Source organism: Alternaria incomplexa (genome assembly GCF_024043165.1).
Source record: "Alternaria incomplexa strain BMP 0042 chromosome Unknown scaffold_9, whole genome shotgun sequence".
Classification (NCBI taxonomy): domain Eukaryota; kingdom Fungi; phylum Ascomycota; class Dothideomycetes; order Pleosporales; family Pleosporaceae; genus Alternaria; species Alternaria incomplexa.
Genome location: NW_026249858.1, coordinates 77,906 through 104,731, shown reverse-complemented (window position 1 = coordinate 104,731; position 26,826 = coordinate 77,906). Strand labels below are relative to the sequence as shown.

The 26,826-nt window shown below is 52.1% G+C and overlaps 10 protein-coding genes and 1 non-coding gene across 11 annotated transcripts; 4 read left to right on the top strand and 7 right to left on the bottom strand.

Annotated features, from left to right (window-relative positions):
• Window positions 1-1,270: 1,270 nt before the first annotated feature.
• J4E90_006395 (uncharacterized protein) lies at window positions 1,271-1,723 on the bottom strand (the record flags this gene model as incomplete). Its single annotated transcript, XM_051435940.1, has 3 exons — window positions 1,271-1,448; window positions 1,506-1,612; window positions 1,679-1,723. 3 exons carry the CDS (start codon window positions 1,721-1,723, stop codon window positions 1,271-1,273), a joined length of 330 nt encoding a protein of 109 aa, XP_051289734.1.
• A 579-nt stretch (window positions 1,724-2,302) lies between these two features.
• On the top strand, window positions 2,303-4,117 carry J4E90_006394 (uncharacterized protein; the record flags this gene model as incomplete). Its single annotated transcript, XM_051435939.1, has 2 exons — window positions 2,303-2,525; window positions 2,589-4,117. The coding sequence occupies 2 exons, from the start codon at window positions 2,303-2,305 to the stop codon at window positions 4,115-4,117; spliced, it is 1,752 nt and encodes a 583-aa protein (XP_051289733.1).
• An 832-nt stretch (window positions 4,118-4,949) lies between these two features.
• On the bottom strand, window positions 4,950-5,976 carry J4E90_006393 (uncharacterized protein; the record flags this gene model as incomplete). Its single annotated transcript, XM_051435938.1, has 4 exons — window positions 4,950-5,058; window positions 5,111-5,506; window positions 5,556-5,920; window positions 5,974-5,976. The coding sequence occupies 4 exons, from the start codon at window positions 5,974-5,976 to the stop codon at window positions 4,950-4,952; spliced, it is 873 nt and encodes a 290-aa protein (XP_051289732.1).
• A 3,225-nt stretch (window positions 5,977-9,201) lies between these two features.
• On the top strand, window positions 9,202-10,845 carry J4E90_006392 (uncharacterized protein; the record flags this gene model as incomplete). The annotated part of the gene is made up of 1 exon (XM_051435937.1): window positions 9,202-10,845. The coding sequence occupies one exon, from the start codon at window positions 9,202-9,204 to the stop codon at window positions 10,843-10,845; it is 1,644 nt and encodes a 547-aa protein (XP_051289731.1).
• Window positions 10,846-11,067: 222 nt separating this feature from the next.
• On the bottom strand, window positions 11,068-11,781 carry J4E90_006391 (uncharacterized protein; the record flags this gene model as incomplete). Its single annotated transcript, XM_051435936.1, has 1 exon — window positions 11,068-11,781. One exon carries the CDS (start codon window positions 11,779-11,781, stop codon window positions 11,068-11,070), a length of 714 nt encoding a protein of 237 aa, XP_051289730.1.
• Window positions 11,782-13,194: 1,413 nt separating this feature from the next.
• Window positions 13,195-13,284, bottom strand: J4E90_006390. The gene has a single exon. It is a non-coding gene; the product is annotated as a tRNA-Val (tRNA).
• Window positions 13,285-13,858: 574 nt separating this feature from the next.
• Window positions 13,859-15,028, bottom strand: J4E90_006389 (uncharacterized protein; the record flags this gene model as incomplete). Its single annotated transcript, XM_051435935.1, has 3 exons — window positions 13,859-13,878; window positions 14,468-14,716; window positions 14,770-15,028. The coding sequence occupies 3 exons, from the start codon at window positions 15,026-15,028 to the stop codon at window positions 13,859-13,861; spliced, it is 528 nt and encodes a 175-aa protein (XP_051289729.1).
• Window positions 15,029-15,566: 538 nt separating this feature from the next.
• Window positions 15,567-16,679, top strand: J4E90_006388 (uncharacterized protein; the record flags this gene model as incomplete). Its single annotated transcript, XM_051435934.1, has 3 exons — window positions 15,567-15,748; window positions 15,799-15,867; window positions 15,920-16,679. The coding sequence occupies 3 exons, from the start codon at window positions 15,567-15,569 to the stop codon at window positions 16,677-16,679; spliced, it is 1,011 nt and encodes a 336-aa protein (XP_051289728.1).
• A 172-nt stretch (window positions 16,680-16,851) lies between these two features.
• Window positions 16,852-19,899, bottom strand: J4E90_006387 (uncharacterized protein; the record flags this gene model as incomplete). The annotated part of the gene is made up of 1 exon (XM_051435933.1): window positions 16,852-19,899. One exon carries the CDS (start codon window positions 19,897-19,899, stop codon window positions 16,852-16,854), a length of 3,048 nt encoding a protein of 1,015 aa, XP_051289727.1.
• A 532-nt stretch (window positions 19,900-20,431) lies between these two features.
• J4E90_006386 (uncharacterized protein) lies at window positions 20,432-21,896 on the top strand (the record flags this gene model as incomplete). Its single annotated transcript, XM_051435932.1, has 2 exons — window positions 20,432-20,660; window positions 20,716-21,896. The coding sequence occupies 2 exons, from the start codon at window positions 20,432-20,434 to the stop codon at window positions 21,894-21,896; spliced, it is 1,410 nt and encodes a 469-aa protein (XP_051289726.1).
• Window positions 21,897-22,381: 485 nt separating this feature from the next.
• J4E90_006385 (uncharacterized protein) lies at window positions 22,382-23,243 on the bottom strand (the record flags this gene model as incomplete). The annotated part of the gene is made up of 2 exons (XM_051435931.1): window positions 22,382-23,196; window positions 23,237-23,243. 2 exons carry the CDS (start codon window positions 23,241-23,243, stop codon window positions 22,382-22,384), a joined length of 822 nt encoding a protein of 273 aa, XP_051289725.1.
• Between the last annotated feature and the right edge of the window lie 3,583 nt (window positions 23,244-26,826).

Here is a 26,826-nt window from a genome sequence, read left to right as displayed (position 1 = left end):
TTTCATGTTACTCTGCTATCTATACCCTGTCATAGTGTTCTATGTAGACTGAAATGTGGACGCTCCTGTAGAAGTACATGTCTCAAGCGCAATGGAAGATTAGAAAGGTGCTGATTGCCGTACACTGTTATGTGTGAGAAGAACATACACCTTCATTTGCCTCAGTTACACCTACTTCCTCTGGGTTTCTCAGCGATACGTAACGGTGGATGATGTAACGAACGCACCGTGATTTTGTGGTGTTTCTCTAGCGACGTTCCGCTGACCGATAACTGGACAACACTTCAGCTGTATCTAACATCACCCCATCTTTACTAAGCTTTATTGCCCATTCTATCTAGGTAGTCTTCGCTTACACCTAGAGATGCTCAAATAGTTACTGTGTAACATACTCAACTCCGTAAGCCAGCGGTACGCCACGCATTGCTTCGTTGCCTCGCCATCGCCCTTGGTGCATATGCTTGGCGGGTTTGGACGGCGGTATGCCTGCTGAGTTGGCGAGGAGCGTAAAGGAGGCCGAGATGCTGACTGTTAGATGCTCTAGCCCGTTGCTTGCACTCTTACAGGGCCAAGATTCAAGGGGTGGTTGGGTCTCGTAATCATGTGGAAGCCCGTATTGAGTGCTGACGATCATCACCACCGCTTCATAATGCCTTTGCTTGTTCTGAATCGAACGCATTGACTTCGATGGCTAGTCGAACGTGTAATAGATTATAGGAATCTTCCTATCACAGTGTTCGGCCGTGTCTTCCACGATAGAAGGCTAGTGGTGTTGACTGGTGGCTGCAAGCCAACCTAGGAAAAGACTGAAAACCCTAGAGCCTACGTTGAGGTTAGGTTACCTACTTTGCAGGTTTTTGTCTTGATGTAGTCCTCACACCTGGTTAGTTTCTTCCGTGTGTGAGGTGGCTTTAATGTGGAAAGACGGGGGCTAGAGCGGGGGTTCCAGCTCCATCAAGTCGGCGATCTCGTGTCTGAGTTCCTGTTTCTGCGAGATGCTAAGACATGGCGTTGGATTGCTAAGCTTTACGTTATGATCACTTTATGAAGCGCCTATGGAAGGAAAGTGACTCTATACTAGAGGCGTTCGAAGCGTTGCGACTGTTGAATCATACTACACGACTATTTTAAATCCACCCCTGCTTCAGTCTGCGATGGCTACCGGACACAGACCCCCATATGCATACCATCTACCAGCAGAGCTTTATCCGCCGCTTCTCGCCAAACAGTTCCATCGTCGTTCTTCGTGGGTATCGGTAATCATCCGCACTTATCCCTGGGTGGCTTCCTTCTGTTTCCGGGCTTCGTCCTCTTCAGGCGTTCGAGTGATGAGTTGCAGCGCGTGTATACCGCCTTCTTGAGCTAACTCGTCCTTCATCAAGGAGTTGATCATGCGATGCCGTGCGAGCTGCATCTTGCCTTGGAAGGCTGGCGATGTGATGAAAACACTGTGAGTGTCAGGAATATAAGTCACATAGTTGAGAAGCTTGCAGGTCGATGAATACCGGAAGTGTGTCTCTCTGCTGGTGACTCCTTGCATAGCTTTGTGGTGGGCATGCTTATTCGAGTCGTTGAAGATCTCGAGAGAAGTCGGCTTTAGGGCTTCTGTGATCTACGGAAACTTTAGATGCGATCCTGGGTACACAGTTGAGGTATGTCAACTAAAGTGCATAAATACCTTGGTCCTCAGAGCATCTTCCATTGGTGTCATGGACTGAGCCATGGCTGACATGAAACGCTTTCCAGCGAGCGCGACAGTTGGAAAGAACATTCACAACAGTGTTTCCTAGTCGGGTAGGGTGTCAAGTAGGACCAATGAGAATACTGGATCGCAGTGGTGGAAGTATTGGGTTGCGTCGGCCCTAGAATTCGTGCCGAGGCAAGCGCCAAGACGAAATCGGAAGGCGTCGCGTCATGGTTCCGAAAGTTTGAAGCGCAGTCAGACGAGCCATTGAGGCCATGGACCTGCCAGAGCACCCTTTGGAAGATGATTATGATATGTAGAATAGCGTCTTGATTACCGTACTCTTACAATTAAATGACAACTTTTGCGCTGCTGTTTGGAGACTGCAGAAACACGATCACTGCGACGCGGCTCTAAACACAGCATATCTCGCACCGATCTGCCGTACTCCGAAGCCTCGAAACCTGCATCAATTGCGCTGATCCGGGACATCTCCCTGCCGCCATGTGGGCGCGTAATCTTTTCGCTCGCACCCTGACACGACACAAAATATCTCTGCCGGCATACAACAGCCATTGCTGCCCACCCGTCGCACACGCTCCCTTCTATACCGTGAGAATGGCATCCACGCTGCCCCGCCTCCCCGTCTTCGAAGCCATCAAGAAGCACGATGCGCAAAGCACGGCCGTCGTCCACTCTCTTTCCGGGCGGTCCTTCACGTACGGCGAGCTTGTAAACGATGTCGCTGCTGCCAAGGACAAGCTGCAACGGAACTGCGGCGGACAGAGCGCAGAGGGCCAACGGATATCCTTTCTGGTAGAAAACGGATACGACTATGTAGGTGCGCGTTCCTCTACGCCTCGTTTACAATAGCGAAGAACAGCTGAATCTCACGCATGCACAGTGACCCTCTTGTCCATCCTCGCCGCACATGCAATCGCTGTACCGCTATCGCCGACCTTCCCGGCACACGAGCTGCGATACATCATCGACCAGAGCGAGTCGCTGATGCTTCTCTCGTCGGAGAAGTTCCAGAGTCAAGCCGACGATGTGCTGAAGGAGGGAATAGAGACGCAGCCCATCAACTACAAACAGGACAAGATTATGATGGGCAAGACGGACGACTACGTCACGCTGGAGGAGCCCACCAGCGACAAGGGAGGCATGATGCTGTATACATCGGGCACTACAAACCGACCCAAGGGTGTTTTGTTGCCTCAAGACGTGCTAACGGCACAGTCGCGATCGCTGCTGGAGGCGTGGAACTACAGTAAAGACGATGTGTTATTACACGTTCTGCCTTTACACCACATCCACGGCACCGTCAACGCATTGCTTACGCCTCTCTTCGCCGGCAGCACCATCGAGTTCCAGTTCCCCTTCAATGCTGCCGCTGTATGGGACCGACTGGCAGCTCCCTTCCTACCGAGCCCCGATCCAGCCAAGAAGCCCATTACCTTCCTTACCGTCGTCCCAACCATATACACGCGCCTACTCGCATCGCATCCTACCCTCTCGTCCGAACTTCAAGCCGCGACCAAGACCGCGCTTCACCCATCGAATATGCGCCTCAACATCTCAGGGTCCGCTGCCCTTCCTACACCGGTGAAGTCATCGTGGACGGAGCTCAGCGGGGGCAACGTGCTGCTCGAGCGATATGGCATGACTGAGGTGGGTATGGCACTTTCCTGCGGATTGGATTTCGCAGACCGCGTAGATGGCTCGGTAGGCTGGCCGCTTCCATCAGTACAGGCGCGTTTAGCAGACATCGAGACCGGGGAAATCATAGAAGAGGGCAAAGAAATTGATCACGAGACACAACGTGAACGCCAGGGCGAAATCCAACTGCGCGGTCCTACAATCTTTAGAGAATACTGGAAGAACCCCGAAGCCACCTCGAAAGAGTTTACAGAAGACGCGGATGGACAAGGGAAGTGGTTCAAGACAGGCGATGTCGCTGTTCGAAGGAATGTCAAGGGAGCAGGCGAGAGCGACCAAGCATGGGCCAAGGGACCTCTCTACTTCATCCACGGGCGCAAATCAGCCGATATCATAAAGACCGGTGGCGAGAAGGTTTCTGCCCTCGAGATCGAACGCGAGATGCTTTCCCTCCCTCAAGTCGACGAAGTTGCCGTTGTCGGTCTACCATCAGAAGCCTGGGGTCAAAAGGTCGCTGCCGTAGTGGTACTGTCCGAACAGGGGAAGACAGCAGGTAAGGGAGGCAAAGCATGGTCTGCGCTGGACATGAGGAGGGCGCTCAAGGAGATGCTCGCAAACTACAAGATCCCTCAAGAGATGAAGGTCGTGGATACTATCCCAAGGAACGCAATGGGTAAGATCAACAAGAAGCAGCTTGTCAAGCAAATCTGGGGCGAAGCATTGGAGGGGACCAAGGAGAATGGTGCTATACAGGTACCCAGTGGAAGTGTCTAGTAATGTGTAGATAGTAATAGTGTAACATCTCCAATCATCAGCAAATATTGTTTCGACAAGAAAAGGGCCATGTTCCATATATTAGACGACTTTGACAGCCTTAGAAACCCCTCACCTTGATCACTATACTCCGCAAGATGAGCATAACAACGCCAAGATTGCAAAGCCACACCCGTCATACTGTAAACGCTTCATTCCCCGGGTATGCATATACCCTTTCCCCGCCTACCGGAAAGCAATCATCGTAACTTGCATGAGCGCAGCGTCAAAGGATCCCGACAGCGCCTCTGACCTCAGCCCAGAAAGGAGGCTTGGGGTGGAGATGCTTGTACATCGTGGCCTCACGCCACGCCAAGGCAAGCCACAACTGCCATGCCGTGACGTGTGCCATGCCTCCTAGTAGCAAGCCGTTGGCGCCTGCAGCGGAGGAATCGACCGATGGCTCAAGGCAACTAGGTTTATTGGAAGATCTGCAATGCGGGAGATGATTGTGAGGTAGACTCCGGCTGTGCGAAGAGTGCAGGTTGTCATGTTGGAGGGAATTGGGGTACGGGGAAGGATGATTGGGAAAGGGGACACGCGAGTATGAATCAGACGGCAATGCATCGCATCGCGACATTGCATTCAAGCTATTCAAGAATGGGTATTCGAAATGGTATTAAAAAGAATACATGTTCGTCACGGGCGATACACGTGATTTACGCGTATCTGATCCCATGCGGTGGTCATCAACTTCGGCGCATTCAATGCTGATCCATGATAACGTATCCCGTGTTATCCTCATGCATCAAATATCGACTCGTGGGTATGACAGTGCATTCTATGCACTGCCTTATGCGGTGTGGCCAGCATCGGCACGGGCAGCCGAGTTGTCGACCTTGTTGCGACGCTCGCGGCCCTTCTCAGACCAGGGGAAGTGAGCAACGGGAATAACGAAGAAGCTATAGAAGATTAGTACGGATTGGGACGATAATAATGGCATTGAGTACTAACCTGTTTGAGCTGTCCGCGATACCAGCCAGGGCGTTGTACCAGGCGATGAAAGCAGCCATGAGACCAAAAGCACCACCAGCGACGATGCAGTCACTTTGTGGGCCCGCAGCATCAGCGTTGAGGTAACCAATTCCGAGGAGGAGGAACGCCATGTCGAGAGTGAAGAAGAGCGAGAAGAAGGCTATGGTGGATCGGAGGGTGCAGATCAACAAGAGGAAGGTAAAGATGAACCAGCCCATGAGGAAGAGACCGAAAGAGTTGTAGAAATCGCCCGATTCCAGAAGCGTCTCCTCAATCGCGAATCCACCTGGTGTAAGGATGATGGCGAAGGAGATCCAGAAACCTCCGTAGGATGAAAGCGCGGTCGCACCAAATGTGTTTCCGACAGCCATTTCCCTAGTCTTCTGTTAGGACGCGTATGGACAAATTGACTGATAATACATACCACATGCCAGCCAACAGCTGCACGAGACCTCCATAACCGTACGCAGCAGCCACGACAATGTTTGGGTGACCAATGCCTCGGGTCTTGACGTTGATCAAAGACAGAACAAAGGTGGTGAGGGCGAAAGCCGACAGACCCAGAGGGGCTGGGTTGGCGAACTTGCGGTTCGGCGGCCTGTATAGACCAGGCTGGAATTCACCACCAAAAGCTGCGAGACGGAGATCTGGGTCGTTGGTAGCAACGTGGGCGAGAGGGTTGCCGCCATAGTCGTATGGTACCCTTTGCTTGGGCATTCCTGCACCGTTGACTGCCGCGTGATCGGTCGCGCTGGTGCCGTTGGTGTTCTTCTCGAAACTCGGGCCACGCTATCAAGACAGTTAGATTTGGTACATATGTTTGGCGCATTCGAGAAACATACCATGGTGTCGTTGTGCTCACGAGCGGTCGCCATGATGTCTACTATGAATGGCAGGTGCTTGACGTGTTCTGGTCCAGACTAACTCAAGACGGGTTCAACGGGGGGAGAGTCTGGGGAAGGAGAAGTCAAGCCGATTCTGGGGGAGCGGAGAGACTGATATATGTCCAGAACAGATCAGACCTCGCAGGGGAAGCATGGTCCATCTACGTGTGCCATGAGCCGTCGTCCCATACTGGTGCTAGTCCCGCAACTAAGGCTAGGTAATTAGAATTCCAAACAGGTGCTAAAGCGGACCACTCATGGCAGTTCCCCATAGACGCCTCTCCATGCCGGGTAAAAGGACAGCATGCGTCTCCACTGCGAATCAATCAACTGAGGGCACGGTGGACGGACGAACGACAATCAGTCGACCCCAAGCCACCATGCGCCGTGTGATCGGCGCCAAAGCTGCCTTAGCGAGGCCGGATGGACACCGACAATGAGGATGGCAGGTGGTGCGCCAACCGATCCAGCAGTGTTCTGTCTTGCTCAGACGGGCTCAGCTGCCGCGATGACGCGGAGAAATAAGATGCGCTGCTCGAATTCCCAAGTACAGATCGCCGACCAAGTCCCAAGCATTACATCATCGTCTCTTGTGACCATGACACATCAGCTTCCTTCGAGTGTTTTGATCGCGAACACGGCAGAAGGAGCCTGGGATTTCGAAACTTCGTATAGCACACAGACCGCTATCGATCTCTGCATGTTAGCGGTCTGACTGCATGTTTACCCTTGAGGAGGGCCCCCTGCGAGAAACGTGTGTGGGAGTGGAGCTCCAGTCAGTGCGCCAACGCTCAATTTGCTCGGAGTAGTTAAAACGCGAGGTCGGGCGTTCTGACATGTACGCGAGCCTCCCAGGTGCATTCTGCCCGTTGGACTGGGATGCCGGATATCGCGGGTGCGATATGGTGACACGATATATGAACGCAGCTCTTCTTTTGGCCTTTGCGTGGTTGTTGGATGATGCCTCAGTTGGCATTGCACTGCAAACAGGCCCACGGCGTCCTGTTGCTGTAGAAGCAATTTACTGGGGCGTGCTTTGAAATTCAAGATCGTCAAAGGCCGCGGAGGAAACGGGATGATGGCCTTGTGCATGAGGTAAGGCGGCTAAGCTTTGTCCAAGAGCCTCGGCATAAGCCACCGGCATCTTCCAATATCATGACATAACGAAACTCTAGCAGAGACTGCGAAAATGCGCCGTCGCAACGGCTCGCGCAGTCGCCGAATATTTGAATTGGAAGTGCGTTCTGGAGAAACGACGAACACAAAAAGTCTGTCCATCAATTGTGGGATCGATAGTGCTAGCGTAGCGTGCTGCCGCCATGTCCTGGCCGTCCGGGGCTGCGTGGGGCCCCCTAGTGGAGCAGCAGCTCACCACCCATCCTAGAGGTGCGGTTGAGACGCAGGTTGGCTGTTGCACGTCCTCGGTCCAGCGGGAACACATGTCAAGTCATTTGCACCTGCACCCTGCCGTTCCGTGTCTGCTGTATCCGCGACAGGAGTGGTGTCTATGCCAGCCATGGCGGTTAATGCCGTCTCAGAGTCTTTTGCTGTTCCGGGAAGGTACAGATGAATTGTCCTTGCAGTGCCTTCGTTGTCAAAGATAGCTGAGGTCGCGCGAGAGGATGAAACAAAGCAACCAACATCGATGTGTAAGGCCTTCCACGACAACGGGTCACTCCAGGCATCCATGTCAATTGCGTGAGACAGTGAGATGGCGCAATTGCGTGGCACTTTAGGCTAATGAAGCACTGTAAAGGTGCATCTGTAATGTTTGTGGTGGCATTGCTTGGAGTGCTTCGTGCCTACCACGGCGCTCAAAGACGAGACAAGTTCTGCGGATTGCGCAGGAGGCTGTGGGCGGTACTGAGGAAATGGTGTCAGAGTTTGTCTGTTATTCAGGATGCTTTTGTCAACAAAATGCCCCAGTAATGATCAGGCTCTGCTGTCATTGCGAAACCCGCATGTATTACACACATACATGTTGTACGAGCTCTCTAGAATAGTAATCATTTTGCCTAATACATAGAGTGCGTTCTATTGCTTGTAATTTATGTTGGGTGTTCCGAGCTTCGCGACAATATTGATCTAGGTATACCGCCGTCGATGCGCGTTGTGGTACCTGCATGAAACAAGCAAGCTCCTCGTGTATTGCACGAGACAAGAGACAGGTCGGTCTTTCCATAGAGCCGCATCTACGCGACAGAAAGTTAATGAGTGCTGTTATGTCGTCTCTATGTTTGCTTGAGGTGATCGGCTACGGCTCCGCCGCAATGCCAGAAGGTTTCGGAGACGAGGAAGAAGGGTCCACCCAGATTGTGGAGAGACAAGATCTGGGGACTCCACTTCGACCCTGCGTAAGAGCGTGCCAGGGGTCAGGAGAGTCTGGGAAAGCGGAAAGACAGTCTGGTTACCCGCCAGTTACCGAGGGGCCAAGTGGTTTCCGCAGTCCTCCGGCACGCTGCTATCCATACACCGGCCGGGAGTCGCGGGTGTCTTTTCGCCGAGAACTGACGAGTCTCAGTATCCATTCCCAGTAGCCATCAGGTAACTTGACAAGCGTATGTGTGAGGAGGTACATAAGTCCAATGTTGTTTGTCGTTGTTTCAACTTGTTGCTGAGGTTTGGCTAAAGCAGCAGCGAGCCTTGGAGGCTCCAAGGCTGACCATGGTCATACACTTCAAGCTGTCTGGACTATGCCAACTTACCTATAACGTTCTTGTGATTGCGAGGCAAATTTTGCGCCTCGAAGCATGGCCTCTGAGGTGGAAAGGGCGAGAGGACGTCGCAACAAAGAGGACATGGGCAGAGAGGTGGCGTTTCTTGTCCCTCTCTGCCGGCTTGTCACCTGCTTGGCGCATCTCGCTACCAACACAGACACCGGCAAGTAAAGGAGGGCCGAATACGGTGTCAAAGTTACCGAGCGCGTTGTCGGCAACATCAAGTCGCGCCTTGAAGCTGGTGCGCGATGTTTGGTTTGGTGCCCAGGTGGTGAGGCGCGTCTCCGGGCAGAAAGCTGGCTACGTAATGGGTTGGCGATCGATAGGTAGCGCGGGGAAGCTCCAAGCTCCAAGCTGCCTGCCCAGGTGTACTCGGGGTTTAGGCAGACACGCTCATTTGAACGCGTGAGGGAGTTATAACCCGAACACCCCAAATTATTCACACCACACACAGTCTGTCCTGTCCATCATGTCCGACAACACGACGTCCCAGGAGGACATGGCCGCCCTCTCCTACTTCGACCACTCGTCGGGCAAGCGCATCAACACCGATGTCGTTCTCATCGAGGCAATCCGATCGCAATACCCCAACCTCGACCTCACCGTCGCGCCCCAGGGACGACTGAACCTCCTCGCATACGCATCCGCTGGCTTCGCAAAAGTCACGCCCCTCGAAGACTCGGTCACGGACCCCGTCTACGGCCCTGGAGTCAAGTGGCGCTCCTATGCTCCCCCAAGCCACAGGCTCGACCCCAGTCCTGGCTACATGGTCGAACGTGTCATCTTTGGCAAGTACATGTACAAGTGGAAAGACCAGGAGGCTATCCTATACATTGCCGAAGGTCGCGACGGAGGGTCGTATTACCCAAGCCCGACGCTGCACTATGTCCTCTCCAACGCGTCGCACAAGGTGGATGAGTTGATCAAGGACGCGACAAAGTGGGGTAGCGAATTGCACAACGAGGTCTGGGTCTTTGACGGTGGCTACTGGCAGAAGAGCGCGGAGCTGTACCGTTCCGTACAGAAGAGTACATGGGACTCCGTCATCCTCGACGAGGACATGAAGAAGGCGCTCATCGCAGATGTGGAGAACTTCTTCGATGGCAGACAGACATACGAAGACCTGAAGGTGCCATGGAAGCGCGGTGTCATTTACTACGGACCCCCCGGAAACGGCAAGACCATCAGCATCAAGGCGATGATGCACAGCCTTTACCAGCGCGGCAAGGAAGGCGACTCCAGACTCGCCGTCCCCACTCTCTACGTCCGCACCCTGACCTCTTTCGGTGGACCTGAGTACTCCTTAGCGCAGATCTTTGGCAAAGCTCGCGAGCAGGCGCCCTGCTACCTTGTCTTTGAAGATTTGGATTCAATCGTCAGCGACCATGTACGATCATACTTCCTCAATGAGGTAGATGGTCTAAAGTCCAATGACGGCATATTGATGGTCGGTTCCACAAATCACCTAGACAGGTTGGACCCAGGAATTGCAAAGAGGCCTAGCCGCTTCGATCGCAAGTACTACTTCCCAAACCCTGACTATGATCAGCGCATGCAATACGCAAAGTTCTGGCAGGGAAAGCTCAAAGACAACAAGGATCTCGACTTCCCCGACGAGCTCTGTGGAAAGATTGCCGAGATTACGCCCAAGTTCTCTTTTGCCTACATGCAGGAGGCTTTCGTTGCGTCGCTCCTTGCTATTGCCGCGCGGGGTGGTAAGAGCGTCGAGGACGCCGACCGCGATGCAGAGAGGTGGGCAGGCCCCCAGGATCCGATGAAATCGACCACCGGCACTCTGCATACCAATTTCGCACGGAGACTGCCCTTTGGCGACATATACGACCCTGCTTCGGAGCCAGACTCTGATCTTGACAAGCTAGAGCTGTGGCAAGAGATGAAGAAGCAGGTCAAGATTCTGCGCGAGGAGATGGATGAGAAGAACCGCAAGGGTGATTGGGAACTGCCTAGTCGGTCAAAGGCAGCGACTCTTCGACCAAACCCGACTGAGTTCAGAGATGAGTTGGACGCCATTCTGCATGGAGGTGAAGAGAGACGTCCCAAACATCCGCACCCAGAATTCGAGTACCTAGCCAGTCAGACTAGGTCTGAGTAGCGACCGCTTAGTCGGTATTACACAGGGCAGTAAGGCGTTTTGGCGTGACAGTAGCTAGCTTTTAGCCTATCATGAAATATCCACAAAGAATTAGCGATTCATAGAGTTGACTGGGACTATATGTTACAACAACAACCTTGAGCAATGCCCCTTTGGTGTACTTCCATGTTCTCTACCGTGAGGTACAATTGCCTCTCTGATTGGTAACAGTGCAACGAAAATCTAATCGCCATGGGTAGCAGCCTCCTCCATAGCCAGCACGGCATTCTCTAGCTCCCTAATCCTCTGCCCCACCCTCCTCTTCACTTCATCTGCGACCGGCCTATCCTCACCTTCAACAACCCCTTTGTAGTACTCGAGCAACCTATCTAGCTCTTCCCTCGCTGCAGCCCGGTCGTCAGGCGCATACGTTGTGTTCTTCTCGCTCTCCTCAGACGCGATCTCAAACTCGTCTTTGGCCGTGCCGTAGAGTTCTTGTATCTCCTCGATCGCTTGCTCAACCGCTTGTTGAGCTTCTGGAGATAGCGAGGATGGGGCTGAGGACGTGGCGGATGCGAACTTAGCGCGTGGCGTTGAAGTGAATGTGCGGACGGCGGAGAGGGTGTTGTAGGGTGTGGTGAAGCGCGTCCATTGGTTTGGCGCTGCTAGGATGGATGTGTTCCGTGCTTGGTATGGTGGAGGTGGGGACGGCGACCGTGAGCGCTGTTGTGTGTAGGTTTGGTAGGAGAATTGTTGCGTGGCCGGGTAGGACGTCCGTTGCGCTGCTATTGCGCTTGCACGGAGCGTCGTCTGGCGGAGGAGAGTGCGGATGGGCGCGGCGCCGGATGCCATCTTCGGGGAGGACTGTCTGTGGTATGAGGCGCGAAATTGGCGCGGGACGGAGCGTTGGGCTACATTGCGCAGCGAAGGAGCTTTGGTGAAGAGCGTGTGCGACATTGTGGGTGGTGGATGGTGGGTTGGTGAGATGGGGCTGTGGTGAGCCTGAGGTTCACCGGAGTTAAGCCTGTCATGCGGACATGACGGTACCACGCAACACCATTCTTTTACTAACCATCCATAGGTACCTCGGGTTGCTTAGCAATATAATAAGACCCAGACATTTACATTACTATCAGATTTACTAGTGTCTAGTATAATGCGTTCGTCGACTGCAAATACAAATAACACCCTATAAAGCCGAGAGATGTTACATGGCTACGATGTGGTATGGAACTACAGACCTAGGTAGGTAGTATCTGCACGTAGAGACCAAAAGCATTGGAGTAGGTGTACCTAGGTAGAGAAGAGGTTCCCATGTTACGTAGAAGATATAGCAGGTGTGGTCGCTTCCTCTACAGTAACCTTGGAATGGTCATCGCGAATTGCACCGCGAAGCATGCTCTCACTCCCATGACACAATATATCTATGAATACCTCCAAGAGACCAGGTTCCTAGACCGCACATGGCACTAATCTACGATAAAACCCAGGATGATAGCACGAGGGAGCTTGTTGTTACCAAGTACGCAGGAGTATCCCGAGGTCGCATCCTGGAGCTAGATGCACAGCATTCTGCTTTGACGAGCACAAGACCTAATACAGTTGGCATCTCTAAAATATATGACACAGCCTGCCCATAATTATATTCACTGTACCCGGGTATACAAGAAACAAAAGGACCCAACGATGAGCAAAAAAGAAGTATTGAAGGTCGTGCCCGGGTTCTTCTCAACGTTAGGAACAAGTCTCGAGGTCACAGCAGAGGAAATGTCTTACCGAACCGGGGTTATCAGAATATTGGTGAAGTCAAAATCTGAAGTGATAACCACTACCTAGAATCGAATGAGCGCATACTCCATGATGTTACGATAGTGGATCAACGTACACTACACAACCTATGGATGCTTCAAATGGTGCAATATGACAAGTTTTCCTGTTACATCATTTATAAAGCAATCACCGTGCTACTCACGCTGCACTCGAAGAATCCGACGTTGTCATTTGTATCATTTCTAAATGAGCAGCTGCCCCGTCAAGAAGCATGACGCCTAGACTTGAGCAAGCCCACAAAGTGGTGGGGCATCATGTTCGCAAAAGTAAAAAAGATGGGTCCAAGTCACCGATTTCGGCAAACTTCTCACGACTGTCCAGAACGCCAGGGACGACGTATAGGATATAGACAAAGTACAAAATATGCAGTGTATGCGCGTAATCATCGGATTGAAGCGAGGGCAGAATTGACCCAAAGCAAGAGGGGTTGTTCGATTTGTTGGTGATAGCAAACTTGCAAAAAAGGGGAGTCCACAACCACACGTCTAGGACAGCTGTAGAAGCATTCTAAAAAGACAAAAAGAATGATGCAATAGCTCATACGAGCGGGGAGGATCGAACTCCCGACCTTCTGCGTAACTTTACATTTAGAATGTAAAGCAGACATCATAACCACTAGACTACGCTCGCTTGAGAGGCGATTGATGGAAAAACTTCAATTCAATACATAAATATACACTAAATTGAATTTCTGAAGCTGCTGACTGAGTCATCAGGCGAACGCAGCCCATGCGCGTGACTGAGGAATGGCGACAGCGGGGTTGGTGGGGTCAGTGTCAAATTCGCTTCTTTGCAATTCGTCATACTATCCTTATACATGGAAGAACCTGAACAGCTACTCTACTTTCTACATTACCTTAGGGAATATATGAACTTAAACCTTTATAGCAATATAGACAGTAGAATATCTATTTAGTCAAAGTTTACATATGCCCAAAGGCAATGTAGATAGCAGAATATCTAATTAGTTAAAGTGTACATACTCTCTAGAGTGATGTAGACAGCAGAGTAGCTATTTAGTTAGGAGTTGTATATCCCCTAAGGCAATGTAAACAGCAGAGTAGCTATTTAGTTAAAGTTTGTACATCCCCTAAGACAATGTAGACAGTAAAGCAGCTATTCAATTTCTTCCTTGTATAAGGTATGTCCAAGTACATGCTACCTAGGTACCACGCTCTCACTTTGTGAACATGTGTTACTCACACTACTTCTCGTTCTCTAGAGCTAGAGCTTGTTGTTCTCACACCGCCTGCATTAATGCCGCGGCACTTATTGCCGCTTTCCACAAAACTCAAACCAGACCGCGGAGGTACTTATTGTCTTGAGCCTGGGAAGCTTTATGTAGAACAATAGAGACGGTGATGAACTGTCGTGTATCTTGTATTATGCTTTACTTGAAATTCGGTCAAGTCTGAAAGATTTCTGCACATGTGCAGAGATAGATCGTGTAGAATTTGTATCATATGTTTGGCTAGAATTAATGACGAATATGAAAGGGGTATACTACCGTTATCTGGCCAGCGCGTGATCCCATTGCTGACACCTGTACGCCTCGCTATACAACAATGCTAAGGAACCTATGCTGCCCACAATGACCGTGCTATGCACCATCCAACTATCTTCACACTCCACTCTTACCACCACCGCCTCAAATTCCTTCCACTGGTCGCGCACTGCAGGCAATGCCTCGTCGATGACACAATCGCACAAGTCCCACATACATTTCGCCCACAGTCGCTGCATGCAAAAGGACTATGCGCCACAGCTCCACCCATGTCCATATCCATGTCTACATCCATCTCGTCTCGCTCACCATGTAATGGTGTATCGCAGTCTTCGCATCGGGGCACTTGTGAGGAAGCTTGGTCCTGCTGTACAGGCATTGAGAAGATGGGTTGAACAGGCGGCGCGGGTAGCTGTTTCCAGAAAGAATGCAGCGTAGACTTTTGTGGTTTCGACGAGGCCAAAGTTGATGGCTGGTGTGTTGGAAGAGCGTCGGACGGGATGGGCGCGGCCTCTGGATGTTCACGTTGCGCGGCGAAGAGCATGTTCAGCGTGTTTTCTGGGATATGATTAGCAACTAGAAGCTCGAATCACCGAGTCATTATGGCTTACTGTGTATCGCTTGCTCGTCGGGTCTGTTGTCGCGAACCCGCTTCTGTGTGCGGTTGCCCCAATCGTTGCTCTTGACTCGACTCGCGCTTATGAAGTCCCAGCCATTGGATCTCGAGGTCGCATGTGCATGTGTATCCATCATCTTGTCATAGCCCTTAATGAAAGACATGGGCGATTGTGCATCCGGTGTGGAGACGGCGCCGAAGCTGGACATGGAGAGCGGCGAGTCGTCGGAGGAGTGCTTGCGCTTGAGGCCCATGGCTGCGGATTGAAGTGTTGACGGGTTGCGATAAATGATGGGGTGTTATTCGTGGTGTGTGCAAGGCAGCAAGTGAATGTTTACGGGTTCGTAGAGCGATATGCGAAAGGGATAGCGAGATGGGATGAAACGGGGAGTGATGATGCTAAGTGGCTGGCCTGGGAGACGCGAATTGTCGGCGCGAGCGCGTCGCGTGATGGCGTGTCGGGATCGCAATTGCATCACTACCCTCCGACCGGGCACCTGGGCAACATCACCGAACACCCACACGTGACCTTCTGTGCACTCGTTGCAGCAGGCGTCATGGAGCATGGCTTGGTGGGCTTGTGCATCTGGCGTCTAGAGATGTCCCTTGCACATTCCCAGCAGGCGATGATGGCAGGCAAAGGCATTACGTCGGCTGTACGAAGGTCGCGCTCAGCTTACCCCACTGCCCCTCACGCTCCCAACACCAACCACTCGATACAACGCCACGATATCAGCTCCCAAGATCTCTAGCAGCGCATCCCGCTCCGTCGCTCAATACCTGAAACCCAACATGGTCACCCGCAAAGCCACCCACGCCGGCTCCTGGTATACGGACAATAAACAGCTCCTATCGCAGCAACTCGACGGCTGGCTCGCAGACGTTCCCGCTACCACCACGCCTATCGGCTCCGTTTCCTCACAGCAGGGCCAAGTCTCAATACCGACGCCGGATGCGCGAGCTATCATCGCCCCGTAGGCTCCCTGAAGAAGCTATAGAGAACATGAGGCTCATGGACATGCAGGCATGCCGGATACTCGTACTCAGGGCCTGCTGCTGCATGGGCCTACAAGAGCGCTGACTGGGCGAATGCGTGAGTGCACGACTATGAAGCGAGAGTTTAGTGCTATACTGACGGCTTATAGCAAACGTGTTTTCCTCCTCGGTCCCTCCCACCACTACTATCTCACTGGCGCTGCGACAACAGGCTGCGACAAGTACCGTACACCGCTCGGCGACCTCACGATAGACAGAGACCTGGTGGAGGAGATACAGCAAGACTGGGATCTGGAAATCATGTCAAAGGGAACTGACGAGGACGAACACAGCTTAGAGATGCACCTGCCCTACATTTACAAGATGTTGTCGCTCAAGAACACGAGCTTCCAGAACGACTCGAAATCTGTTCCTCTGGTTCCCATCATGGTCGGCAATACCGAGGCAGCCCTCGAAGTGTACTATGGTTCTATGCTCGCTCCCTACCTCTTCGATCCCCACAATGTCTTCGTCATCTCATCTGACTTCTGTCACTGGGGGTCCCGATTCCGGTACACGTACTACCAGCCGCCCGACGGTTCAGCGGCAACCCACCTGAAGTCAAGCTCTGCTGTGCCGAGCGACTACCCCATACACGAAAGCATTGCCGCTGTCGATCACGAGAGTATCGACGCTGTAGAGAGTAGGTCACATAAACAATTCTTAGACCAGCTCAAGAAGACGGGCAACACCGTGTGCGGAAGACATCCGATCGGCCTGTTCATGGCCGCGGTAGAGAAGGCAGGTGAGCTACGCGAATTAGGCGAAGGAAAGGGCACGTTCAAGTTCCTGCGATATGACAGGAGCAGTCTGGTGGAGGGTGTGCAGCATAGCAGTGTATCGTACTGCAGCGCTTTCGCAGTGCTGTAGGGGGCAGTTCATTTGTACAGTATGATGGGCCTTTCATAGTGAAAGATAGTAATACGGACAACAACCAACGACTACGATGCCACTGAACAACGTGACTGAGCGCTGTAACGCCGATCCATGCAACCAAATCTATCGCATCGCAAAAACCGAAAAGGCCCCCTCAAAACGTACATCAAGGTGGCCGTGGCTTCGGCATAGCACTGTGCTTTACACTCCACGGCTGCATGCTTCTCCTCGCGCCCAGTGTCTTCCTCTGTGCCGACTGGTTTTGTACCTGACTCATCGATGTTGTATGAAACGTCGACGCCGGACGGAAACCAGCTGCCGAAGTGAAAGACGAAGAGGCTTGCTTCATTGGACTTGCCGGTTCTCTGAGCTCTTTCTCTGCTTGGTATGTATTCTCCGCCTCAGGTTTAGGCGGTGAGCTGGACAAAAGAACGTATCGCGTGTTCTCCATCCCAGGTTCTGGCTCCGCACGTTTTGGCTTGGTGAGGATAGGTCGGGTTGTAACTTTGTGACTGGGTATCGAAAGGGGCTGGAATGGACGTGGTGGACGTGAGACAGCGGACTGAGTGTTGGAGATATCGTAGAGTGGAGTATTGGTTGCAAAGGAAGACTGCGAGCGTTGTAAAGACGGCGCGTCGAAAGATGGCGATGGTTCGGTTTCCTCAGACAGCGTGCTGTTTGATCGCTTGAAGAAACTCGTAATGGAACCTTGACCAGTTGCACGTGGCTTGACAACTTTTGCGCGCGCAGGCTTTGCTTCTGCCTTCTTCGCATCCTTGTAGACTTCTCTACCAGCCTCGACGTATTGAGCACTGGCTAGAGTACGAATCCGCTCTGCTTCTCTTTGCATTGCTTGTAGGTCTCCAAGATCTCGTGCGCTAGTGAACCCGGCTTTTACACTCTGCATCGTGGTTGTCGCTGTCGAGAAAGCAGACGTTCGGTTCATCGTAGATGCTACTGAGTCTTTAGACAGAGAGCTTGACGATTCCAACTTACGCCGCTTGAAAGATTGGTCTAGCCCAGCACCGTTGTTTTTGCCACCGTATGCGGCCCATGTTGGGTCATCTCCGTCAATCTCCTCCCGAGTCGTTGGGTACTGGTCATCCTCTGGACGTTCCAACAAGCAGAGAGCTGTCTTCATATCTTCAGATGATGGGCATTCTCTGCGAAGGATGCGGGCTAACTCTGGTACGGTACTCCTCTTAAATGCAAGATCTGGCCCTCTATTACTGAACAGCTTTTGGATTTTCCGATCCGATATGAATCTCGAAAGTGTCGTCTGCTCCTGGCCCGACTGTTTGACTGGGCAACTTAAGTACAGTAAGCCTTGTGCTCGAGTCATGCCAACATATAGCAAGCGCCGTTCTTCGTCGTGATCGTCCGCTCGGGAATGGGGTATGGATCCGTCGTAAACAGCAGGCATGAAGACCACAGGCCATTCAAGACCCTTTGCTGCGTGAATGGTGGAGATGGTGACCTGGTCTAGTTCACTGCCCTCCTGGTCTGCCGCGCTCGAGAGGGTGACATTGGCTAGAAACTTGGACAAGATATCAGCTGCAGTGTCGTGCCGCTGTTCGATGCCTTCTACTGCTGGCAAGGCGTCGTCAGAGATCTCTTCTCCATTGGCGACTGCTGTAGCCATTTGTGTCGCCTGATTCACCAGCTCCTCCACGTTGGCCCATCGATCTTGCCAGTTCTCCTTGTGCGCCTGCTTGAGATAGGACTGGAAAGAAATCTTGGTTGTAACGTGCGATATAAGACCTAGCAGGTTGCAGTCTTCGCCTTTAGCAGGAAGAAGTTTCTCACGAGAGGTGATGATAACATTGACGAACTGCTCAATACCCTTCTGCGCCTGGGCGGACACTTTGCTTTCCGGCTTTCTCCTGCCTTGAGCCACGTCAAGCACTAACTTCCACAAGGTCACTTTCCTGATCTCTGCTTCTTCGAGAAGGGCCTTGACAGTAGTATCGCCGACCTTCCGAGAAGGTACGTTGATGACACGCGCTACCGCATCGTTGTGTTCAGGCTGGCTTATCACACGGAGGTAGTCCAAGATGATTTTGATTTCCGCACGGTCGAAGAATTTCGTGCCAGCGACCATGCGATACGGAATTCCAGCTTGTCCGAGCGCTCTCTCAATCTGTAGTGTGAGTGGAGACGATCGCACAAGTATAGCGTAGTCATTGTAGCTCAACAGCCCGGCTGTAAGCGTTTTGGTCCGATGTATCTCTTCAACGATCCATTTTGCCTCCACATTCGCCGATATAAGATGGCGAAGAGTGGGTTGCTCGCCGACACCGTGGGTAGCAATCAGCGACTTCTGTGGCCGACTCTCATCCTGTTCTATGACAGCCATAGCGGAGCTTAGGATGCATCCCGAAGATCGATAGTTGTTCTCCAAATTGATCACAACTGATTCTGGGTAATCAGTGCGCATCCGCAGCAAATTCTTGATCTCGGCTGATCGGAAGCTGTATATGCTCTGGTCCGGATCACCGACGATGGTAATACGTCTTGTTTTCTGAGATAACAATCTCATCAACTCATACTGGATGTTGTTGGTATCCTGATACTCGTCAATGAGTACAGCCTGTATCGTCGAGACACAAGATGGTGATTTTCTTAACAGATCCACACAGCGGACGAGGAGGTCGTCATAGTCGAGGAGATTTGAGGCGGCTAAGTGTTCTTGGTAGGACGAATATACCATGGCAAACTCGTTATCGTTGACATTCTTAGCTGTCCTGCGAAAGTCGTCGGCCGTGACGCCCTTGGCTTTCAACTTGGAGATCCTGGAGCGAGCATGGCCGGGCTCTACTGTGTACTGATGGCGCGTAACGATACGCTTCAATATTGCTGTGCTGTCGCTAGTATCCGCGATGCCAAAGTTCTTATCAATCCCAATCTCTTGACCGTACCGAGACAGGAAGCGACGCGCGACCGAATGAAAGGTACCCAGAATCAGTTTCGCCTCAAGTTTCTCTCCAACAAAACCCTTGATTCTCTCCTTCATCTCCCGTGCGGCCTTGATGGTGAACGTGCATATGATGATGTTCCATGGTTGTAGTCGCTCGTGATTGATGTGGTACGCGACGCGTGCTGTAAGTGTTTTGGTCTTGCCTGACCCCGGCGGCGCGAGCACTTGAACAACATTGGCGGGACTCGTCACCGCGCTCTTCTGCGCGTCGTTAAGCCCTTCCAACAATGCGTCCATGACGGTTTGTGCGAAAGATGACGTCTCATTGAGGGCGGGCTCAAGTCGTGTGGCGTGAAGGGACTCAGAAACGCGCTAGGAACACGCTGCACGTGTCGATAAGATAAGCCACTCCCTAGGTATAGCTGAAGAACGGCACCCTTCATGGCTCACAGCAACGCTCAAACTGAGTCTTGAGTGCCTAAGACCAAAAACCGAGCTAAACCTGTTAGTTCGAAAAGCGTAACACTTCCGCTGGGCTCTGCGCCGGCGGAAGCTCCGTGGTGAGAGCGTCAGTCTGCCAAGTACTAATTTCTCGTATGTTTCCCCGCAAATGCGGAGGATGTACCCTTACTCGGACAGCTTTTATCCGACAACCCGGCGAGAAGTGACGATGATCATCGGATTTTGGCTTACATTGAGCAAGCCTACCGACGGGCATTGAGGCTCTTCCCAGTTAGCTGTTCACGATGGCTGTACCGAGAAGTATAAAGGTCCGAATGTACCCAGTGTCTATGCCACACCCCGCAAGGCATCACTCAATTCACTGACCATGCTGGGACTGCGCGTTTTACTTGGCACAGCATTTGCTGGCGCTGTCGTTTCGGCAGGATACTTGCCCGAAGTTTCGAGTCACACTGCTTTCCGGTACAATGCGCGTCGACAGGCAACGAACAGCACGTCTCCATCTTTCAACGGTCCGTACAGTACCAGAGGCCGAGATATTGTTGATAGCAATGGCGAAAAGGCGACTTGGGCTGGTGTTAACTGGCCAATGAGTGGTATGTATCAAGTTCAGACTCATGCCCCACTGCAACAAACTGAGATCCTCTGTAGGCGAGACTATGGTTCCTGAAGGACTTGAGTGGGCGTCAGCGGAAGAGATTCTTGATGACATTGCAGGTGTTGGCTTCAACTACATCCGCATGGGCTACGCCATTGAGATGATTGACCAAGTCTACGATCGAAACGGCGTTGACGTGCCACTCGAGGTTGGCCTCATCAACGCCCTGGGCTATGTGAACGGCACCAAAGTAGCCAACGAGATCATCGAGAAGAACCCCGGTTGGACAGCTCAGACCACTCGATTCGAGATCTGGAGCGACATCGCACGCATCGCTGCTACCAAAGGCATTTTCATCAGCCCAGATGTGCACACAGGCAAAGCGCAGTGGTGCTGCTCACACATCGACGGTACCGCATGGTTCGACGACCTTGAGTTCAACGCAACGCACTGGCGCCGCGGTCTTTCCTATGTTGCCAATTGGGCAAAGGATCACCCAAACGTAGTTAGTATGTCTCTTCGCAACGAGCTGCGCGAATCTTGGAACGTCACGGATCTCTATTACAACTGGGACACCCTCGTCGGCAATATGACCGCTGGCGCTGACGCAATCCACGAGGCCAACCCTGATCTTCTTATCCTCTGGGGAGGTATGCAGTACGGGCAAGATCTGTCAGCACTCACTAGCGGCAAGAACATTCTCACCGCTCCATGCTACAAGTGCACGGCGATTCGCGACGCCGCGAGGAGGGAGCCAGTGTACTTCAATCTCGACGATCACCCCTGGGCTGATAAGCTTGTCTGGGAACTCCATCTCTACAGCATGAGTGAGGACATCGACACGGGCACCTGCGACATCGTCAAGGCAAACTTCTACCGCAACGGCTTCAATGCTCTGGGCATCGATGCGCCAGCCGCCTGCAACATTACGGGTGACTGCCCGAAGGCTGTGCGCGAGACACCAGTCATCCTGAGCGAGTTCGGTAGTGCGCAAGACGAGACACTCTTCAACAACACACTACAAAACTGCTTGAAGGAGTACACCATCGATAACGACATCAGCTGGATGATGTGGTCTATCGCTGGTTCGTACAGAATCAGATCGGGTGTTCAGGGTTTCCCAGATACGTGGGGTATGACAAACTACAACTGGACTGGTTGGAATTACGAGCGCGGTATTGAGGAATTCTGGAAACCATGGGTGCAAGCGATGAACACGACCAAGATTCATTAGTTATCCGTATCTACTGACAGAAAGTGCATAAACAATATTACTATCGAAAGACGCATTGAAAACAACCAGTATCTGACATGAACTACCGTCCTTCCCGCCTCCACACACAATTGAATTGGTCACCTTTTCTCCAGCCTCGATTCTTGGTTCTCACATGCTGGATTCAGCCAGGAGCGCGAGCAAGAGACAACAGAGAGCGGAGCCGGCTTCGGTGGAACAAGTAGTAGGGCACGGCAGAGGCACCTTATCTAAGGAAAAAAACTAAACACCTTAGAGCCTACGTTAACGTAAGGTTACCTACTTTATACATCATGATCTTCATGTAGGCTGCAGACCTGTTTAGCTTCTTGCTTGTCTAAGGTGGAGGCTCGGGAATCTATGAGTGTGCAGTTTGACAGGTGATTGCGCGCATGATCGCGACTTATTGTTCATTAGAACATCATTATGTTAAGGCGGCATGAATCGAATGCTCATGTTACCTGTTACTAGAACATCGCTCCGAAGCTAAGTGCGCCCAAAACGGCACCCATCCACCACTCCAGTTTACGCCTCCTCCCGGCTCCAGCCTCCTTGCTGGAGGTAGTAGCCAAACCGCCAGTTTGCTCACCAGGATTTGCAGCATCAGTGGTACTTGCTTCGAAGCCAGATCTTGGTACAACCATTGTAGTAGGCGCAACACGCACAGTGGCAATGACAGCAGTCCCGTCCGAAAAGACCGAGACCAAAGTGTTACCTTCGGCGTCAGTCGTTAATCCTACAAAGGTAGGGAAGAAGTTGCTGCCGATGTTGGTGCTAAGACCAGCCGTAAGCGTTAACGTCTGTGTTCCATATACAAATTCGCCAATGGCTACTGCTGGCGCTGTTTGTGGTGGAGATATCATGTCCGTATTGCTCGCCATGCCAGAGTCGGGAGTGGTTGCTGGCTGGGCAAGCGCACTATCACCTCCATTATGGTTATCGATGGGCGCTACAGTTTGACCAGGGTTTTCTGTCGCAGGAGATGCGGGTTGAGCTGGCTGCACATTCGATGGTGCGCGCCCAATCTGAGAGACTATCTGCAGTAGGAGACTGTGCTGCTCTATCTGTTGTTGCGCCGATCCTGTAGCACCGGGTCCTTCTCCCATCGTGTTCGAAGCCCTAACTGTGCTCGGTCCTATGATGAGGCCCGGCTGTCCAGCACTGCCCTCGCTTTCTTGTTCGGTCCCCCATACGAGGACGTTGGTCTCGAGGTTGAGGATGGTCGGCCGAGTCGTCGTGACAGTCGTGGCGGTCGGAGTAAGTGTCACGAGGCGATCGGTAGCTGGACCCGTCAGTCCCCAACCTGTGGCAGACGGAAGAACAATCCATTGCAAGCCACCACAACTACCCGGATCGATAGAACAACAGCTGCTGGCGTCGAGAGTACACACTTCGACCTTCACGTCGACCCGATCTACAGAACTCTCGGTAGCAGTGGCATCGGACGGTTCTGTTATCTGCGCCGCGATCGATACTGTCGACTGTTGGGTGGGAGCAATCTCGGTGACGTTGGGTAAGAAAGAGGTCTCTGTTTGCAATTAGCGTGTATGCCCTCAAGTTGGTACGATGTTGGTTGCGCACGAGGGACAGCTGCTGCGGCGTTCGCTAGAAATAATAGCGTCAAGAGCTCTGGCGGAAGGTACATGTCGGTGCGGCGCTCCCTCATGCCGTCAATCTGGCATTGGTAAGGAGACAGCGAGAGCCTCCAGCGCCCTCAGACACTCAGGCCCCTTGCGTCCCGCCATGTTCTCGAAGTGAGTAAGTTCGCGCGCTGTGCCGCAGGGCAAGCCTCATCGTGGCTAGCCGAACGTCGACGAGCACGCCAAGCGCTGCCGGGCGTTGTCACAATCTCCGAAGTCTCATGCACCACGCTGCAACTTTACGACCAACGACAGCGACGGTTCAGCGATCCTCCAAGATTCACATCAGCACTAGGACCCATACCTGCCTTATATGGCGACGCTTCCAGGTGTTGTGCATGCACTATCGCGGCAGTGGCGGTACACAGAACGCGTTGCAGCTGACTGGCATCTGAGTCCCTCCGCCTCTCCAATGCACAAGCGTCTAGATGCAATTATACCACCAACGAGAAGGATCGAATTCAAGGGAACGCGAAGACGTCCATTCTTTTTTCAGCACGCCCGGATACACTACGCTCTAGAAGCATACGCAATGGCTCACACCCACACATTCTCGAACATACCTAGGTACCGTATTGTATACCTCCACGACAGACATCTAATTGTTGATTGCGACCCATGAATCACGATTGATTTCGTATCTCGTGCCCTGTGTGATCCTGTAACCAGGCTGGTATAGCGCATGCATACTCAAGCGCTGCCTCCGTCTCTTTACACACGCAGACGTAGCAACTAACAGCCGTCCCGATCGTGCTGTCAGTTCGTTTATGCCTTCACTAACCTAATGAAAGTCTAACACCCTAGAGCCTACATTAACGCTAAGTAACCTGCTTTGCAAGTTTCTATCTTTATGTAGTCTGTAGACCTGTTCGGATTTTATCTTGTATACCTATGTAAGGCCAACCGCATGGCTTCTAATCTGACGTTTATGAGCCACGGTACTGTCTACATTTAATCAATCTAATCAATTTAACTACTACGCTAAAATCTGAACCTGCAGACAAGGCTATTTCGTGAGGAGCGCTAAGAGAAGCAACAGGAATAGCTGGAGAGAGAAAGGTACAAGAGTTGCGTAGGCAGTCGACGAGGCGATATGCCGAACGAGAAGGCAGCGAAGATCAGTGAGAAACAGGGTGAAGGTTTTGGGTGACGTTATCTGTGTAGCTGGCCAACAATGGCACCTCCCAGGCAGCACACTTAGTCGTCAGGGTCACATGGGGAAGGTTCTCCATGCTCTTCAATCAGTGTGCGTCAACCGCCTGGTCAGTCTTTATTGCAGGCCTCCTGGATTAGGAGACATCAATATCCGAATGACTACGACGTGCAAGTGCGCAACCGATGAGTCACTGCCACTGCGACGAAGGACATCGCCTACATGGATCATAATTTTGGTCATGCTCTTCACTGCCCATCTCTCAATTGCGACATCGTCATACCAATACTCGCTGTTCTTGACCAAACCTTACTAACGAGAAGGCTGAAAAAGGAGCCCCTGACCCAAACAATGATTCATCCAAAGCGCATGACCCTTTGAGCGTCGTAAGCTCCAACCGGCGAGGTACCCACGAGAGCGAATAACCAGAGACATCAGCATAGACATCGGGACAACATGGAGTTTTGCTGTAGGCATCCAGGTCAACATCGGAGATTACCCGCTACGTTTTCGCACCTTGATTACACAAACCCAACGTTCACCGTCGTGTTTTCGGCCCCCACACCTCCACATTGTCACAGCCTCGTAGTGGCGACCGCACATTCAGCTGCCATGACCCTTCCACGATACACACTGCAGGGGCCCCTAGTATCATATACTTAGGCAACTCTGAAGACTCCATTCAAGCCTCAATGTTCTGGCGGTCAGGAACTCATCGGTAAATAATCGTTCACGCGGAGCACGCCGACAGTGGGCGCAGCCAATCAAATCCTGGAGCGATCTGCACAAGCCACAATCGAGCCGCAGAAAAAGAGGCGGTGCACGTTGAAATTCATGGAGCTCATGCTAGCCAAACAAGGTGATTTCTAAGTCGTCTAGGCAGTTGAAACATTTCGTCGGATAATATAAGAGGGTTCTGGAGGACAGTGGGCTTGCTTCTCCGGTCCTCACCTGTACGAATATAAGTGCTTGCAATCCATTGACACTGCAAAACGCATAACTTTCTCTTGAGCATTGTCATTACAATCATTCTATACCTACCAAATCACAGTCATCATCTCAAGGTCTGACTAATCAGCCGCACCAGGCAGCCGACCATGTCTTACCTGCACCTAACGCGTACTCGCACCCGCGAGCGCACTCCAGAGTACGAACCTTACTACTCACTTCCTCTCGTTCATCACGACTCCAGCAAACACCGTCGGAGCATCACACTCTCAGATCTCGATGACGAAGATGGCCATGACGACTACCCCTACTCGTCCAACCATAAGCCAGTCAGGTCATCCCGCTCCCTAACAGTACGGGATCAGCCCTCTCAACTCGAGCGCTTCAACGTCTGGACTGACACTCGGCGCCCCCAAAACGATACGGAAGACGAGAACAGACGCCGTAGCTACGACACACGACGTACGTACGAATACTCCTCAGACCGCGCCGCTTCTTCCGAGCCAGACGACCAAGCTTTCCGCCTCAGCATCAACGCTAAGTTCAGCCGTCCACACTCGTCGCACCATCACCATACTTTCTCGCTTCTCTCACCCTCATACGATCCTTTCCATCGTAGTGAGAAGTGGTGGGTGGATGAGCGTTGGGAGTCTCGTGAGCGGTCTACCTCACGGGAAAGGACCCGTACACGACGAGATAGCTTCTGGGGCGACTCCCCTTTCGAGGAGAAGGAGAAGGAGACCGAGCAGGAGAAGTGGAGAAGCTATCATAGGGTTGGCGGGAGAGAGGTGGAGAGGGAGAGCGTCAGGCCGTTGAGTGGCTGGAGGAGAAGAAGGATTATCTTGGGTGACGACTAGGAAGAGCATCTGGGGACACAAGGAGGCGATCGAACCAAAATGTATTTCTGAGTGTTACATCCTTTTCATTATTGTCAGTCTTAGATGGTTTGGGTATACTTTAGGCTTCGCGATACACTGTCTTCGGGGTTTTCTTTTCTGAGTAGCACATGTGGCTAGGAGTGCTAACTTATATTCAATTATCAGCTCAATGAGTAATGCGTTGAACTATACATTAGAATGAGAACGTGAGCAAGTGCTGAGTATCATCAAGCAGTTCAACTATCGATTCCTCAAAAGCCGAAACCGAGGTCTCATTTCCCTCCCAATCGCCA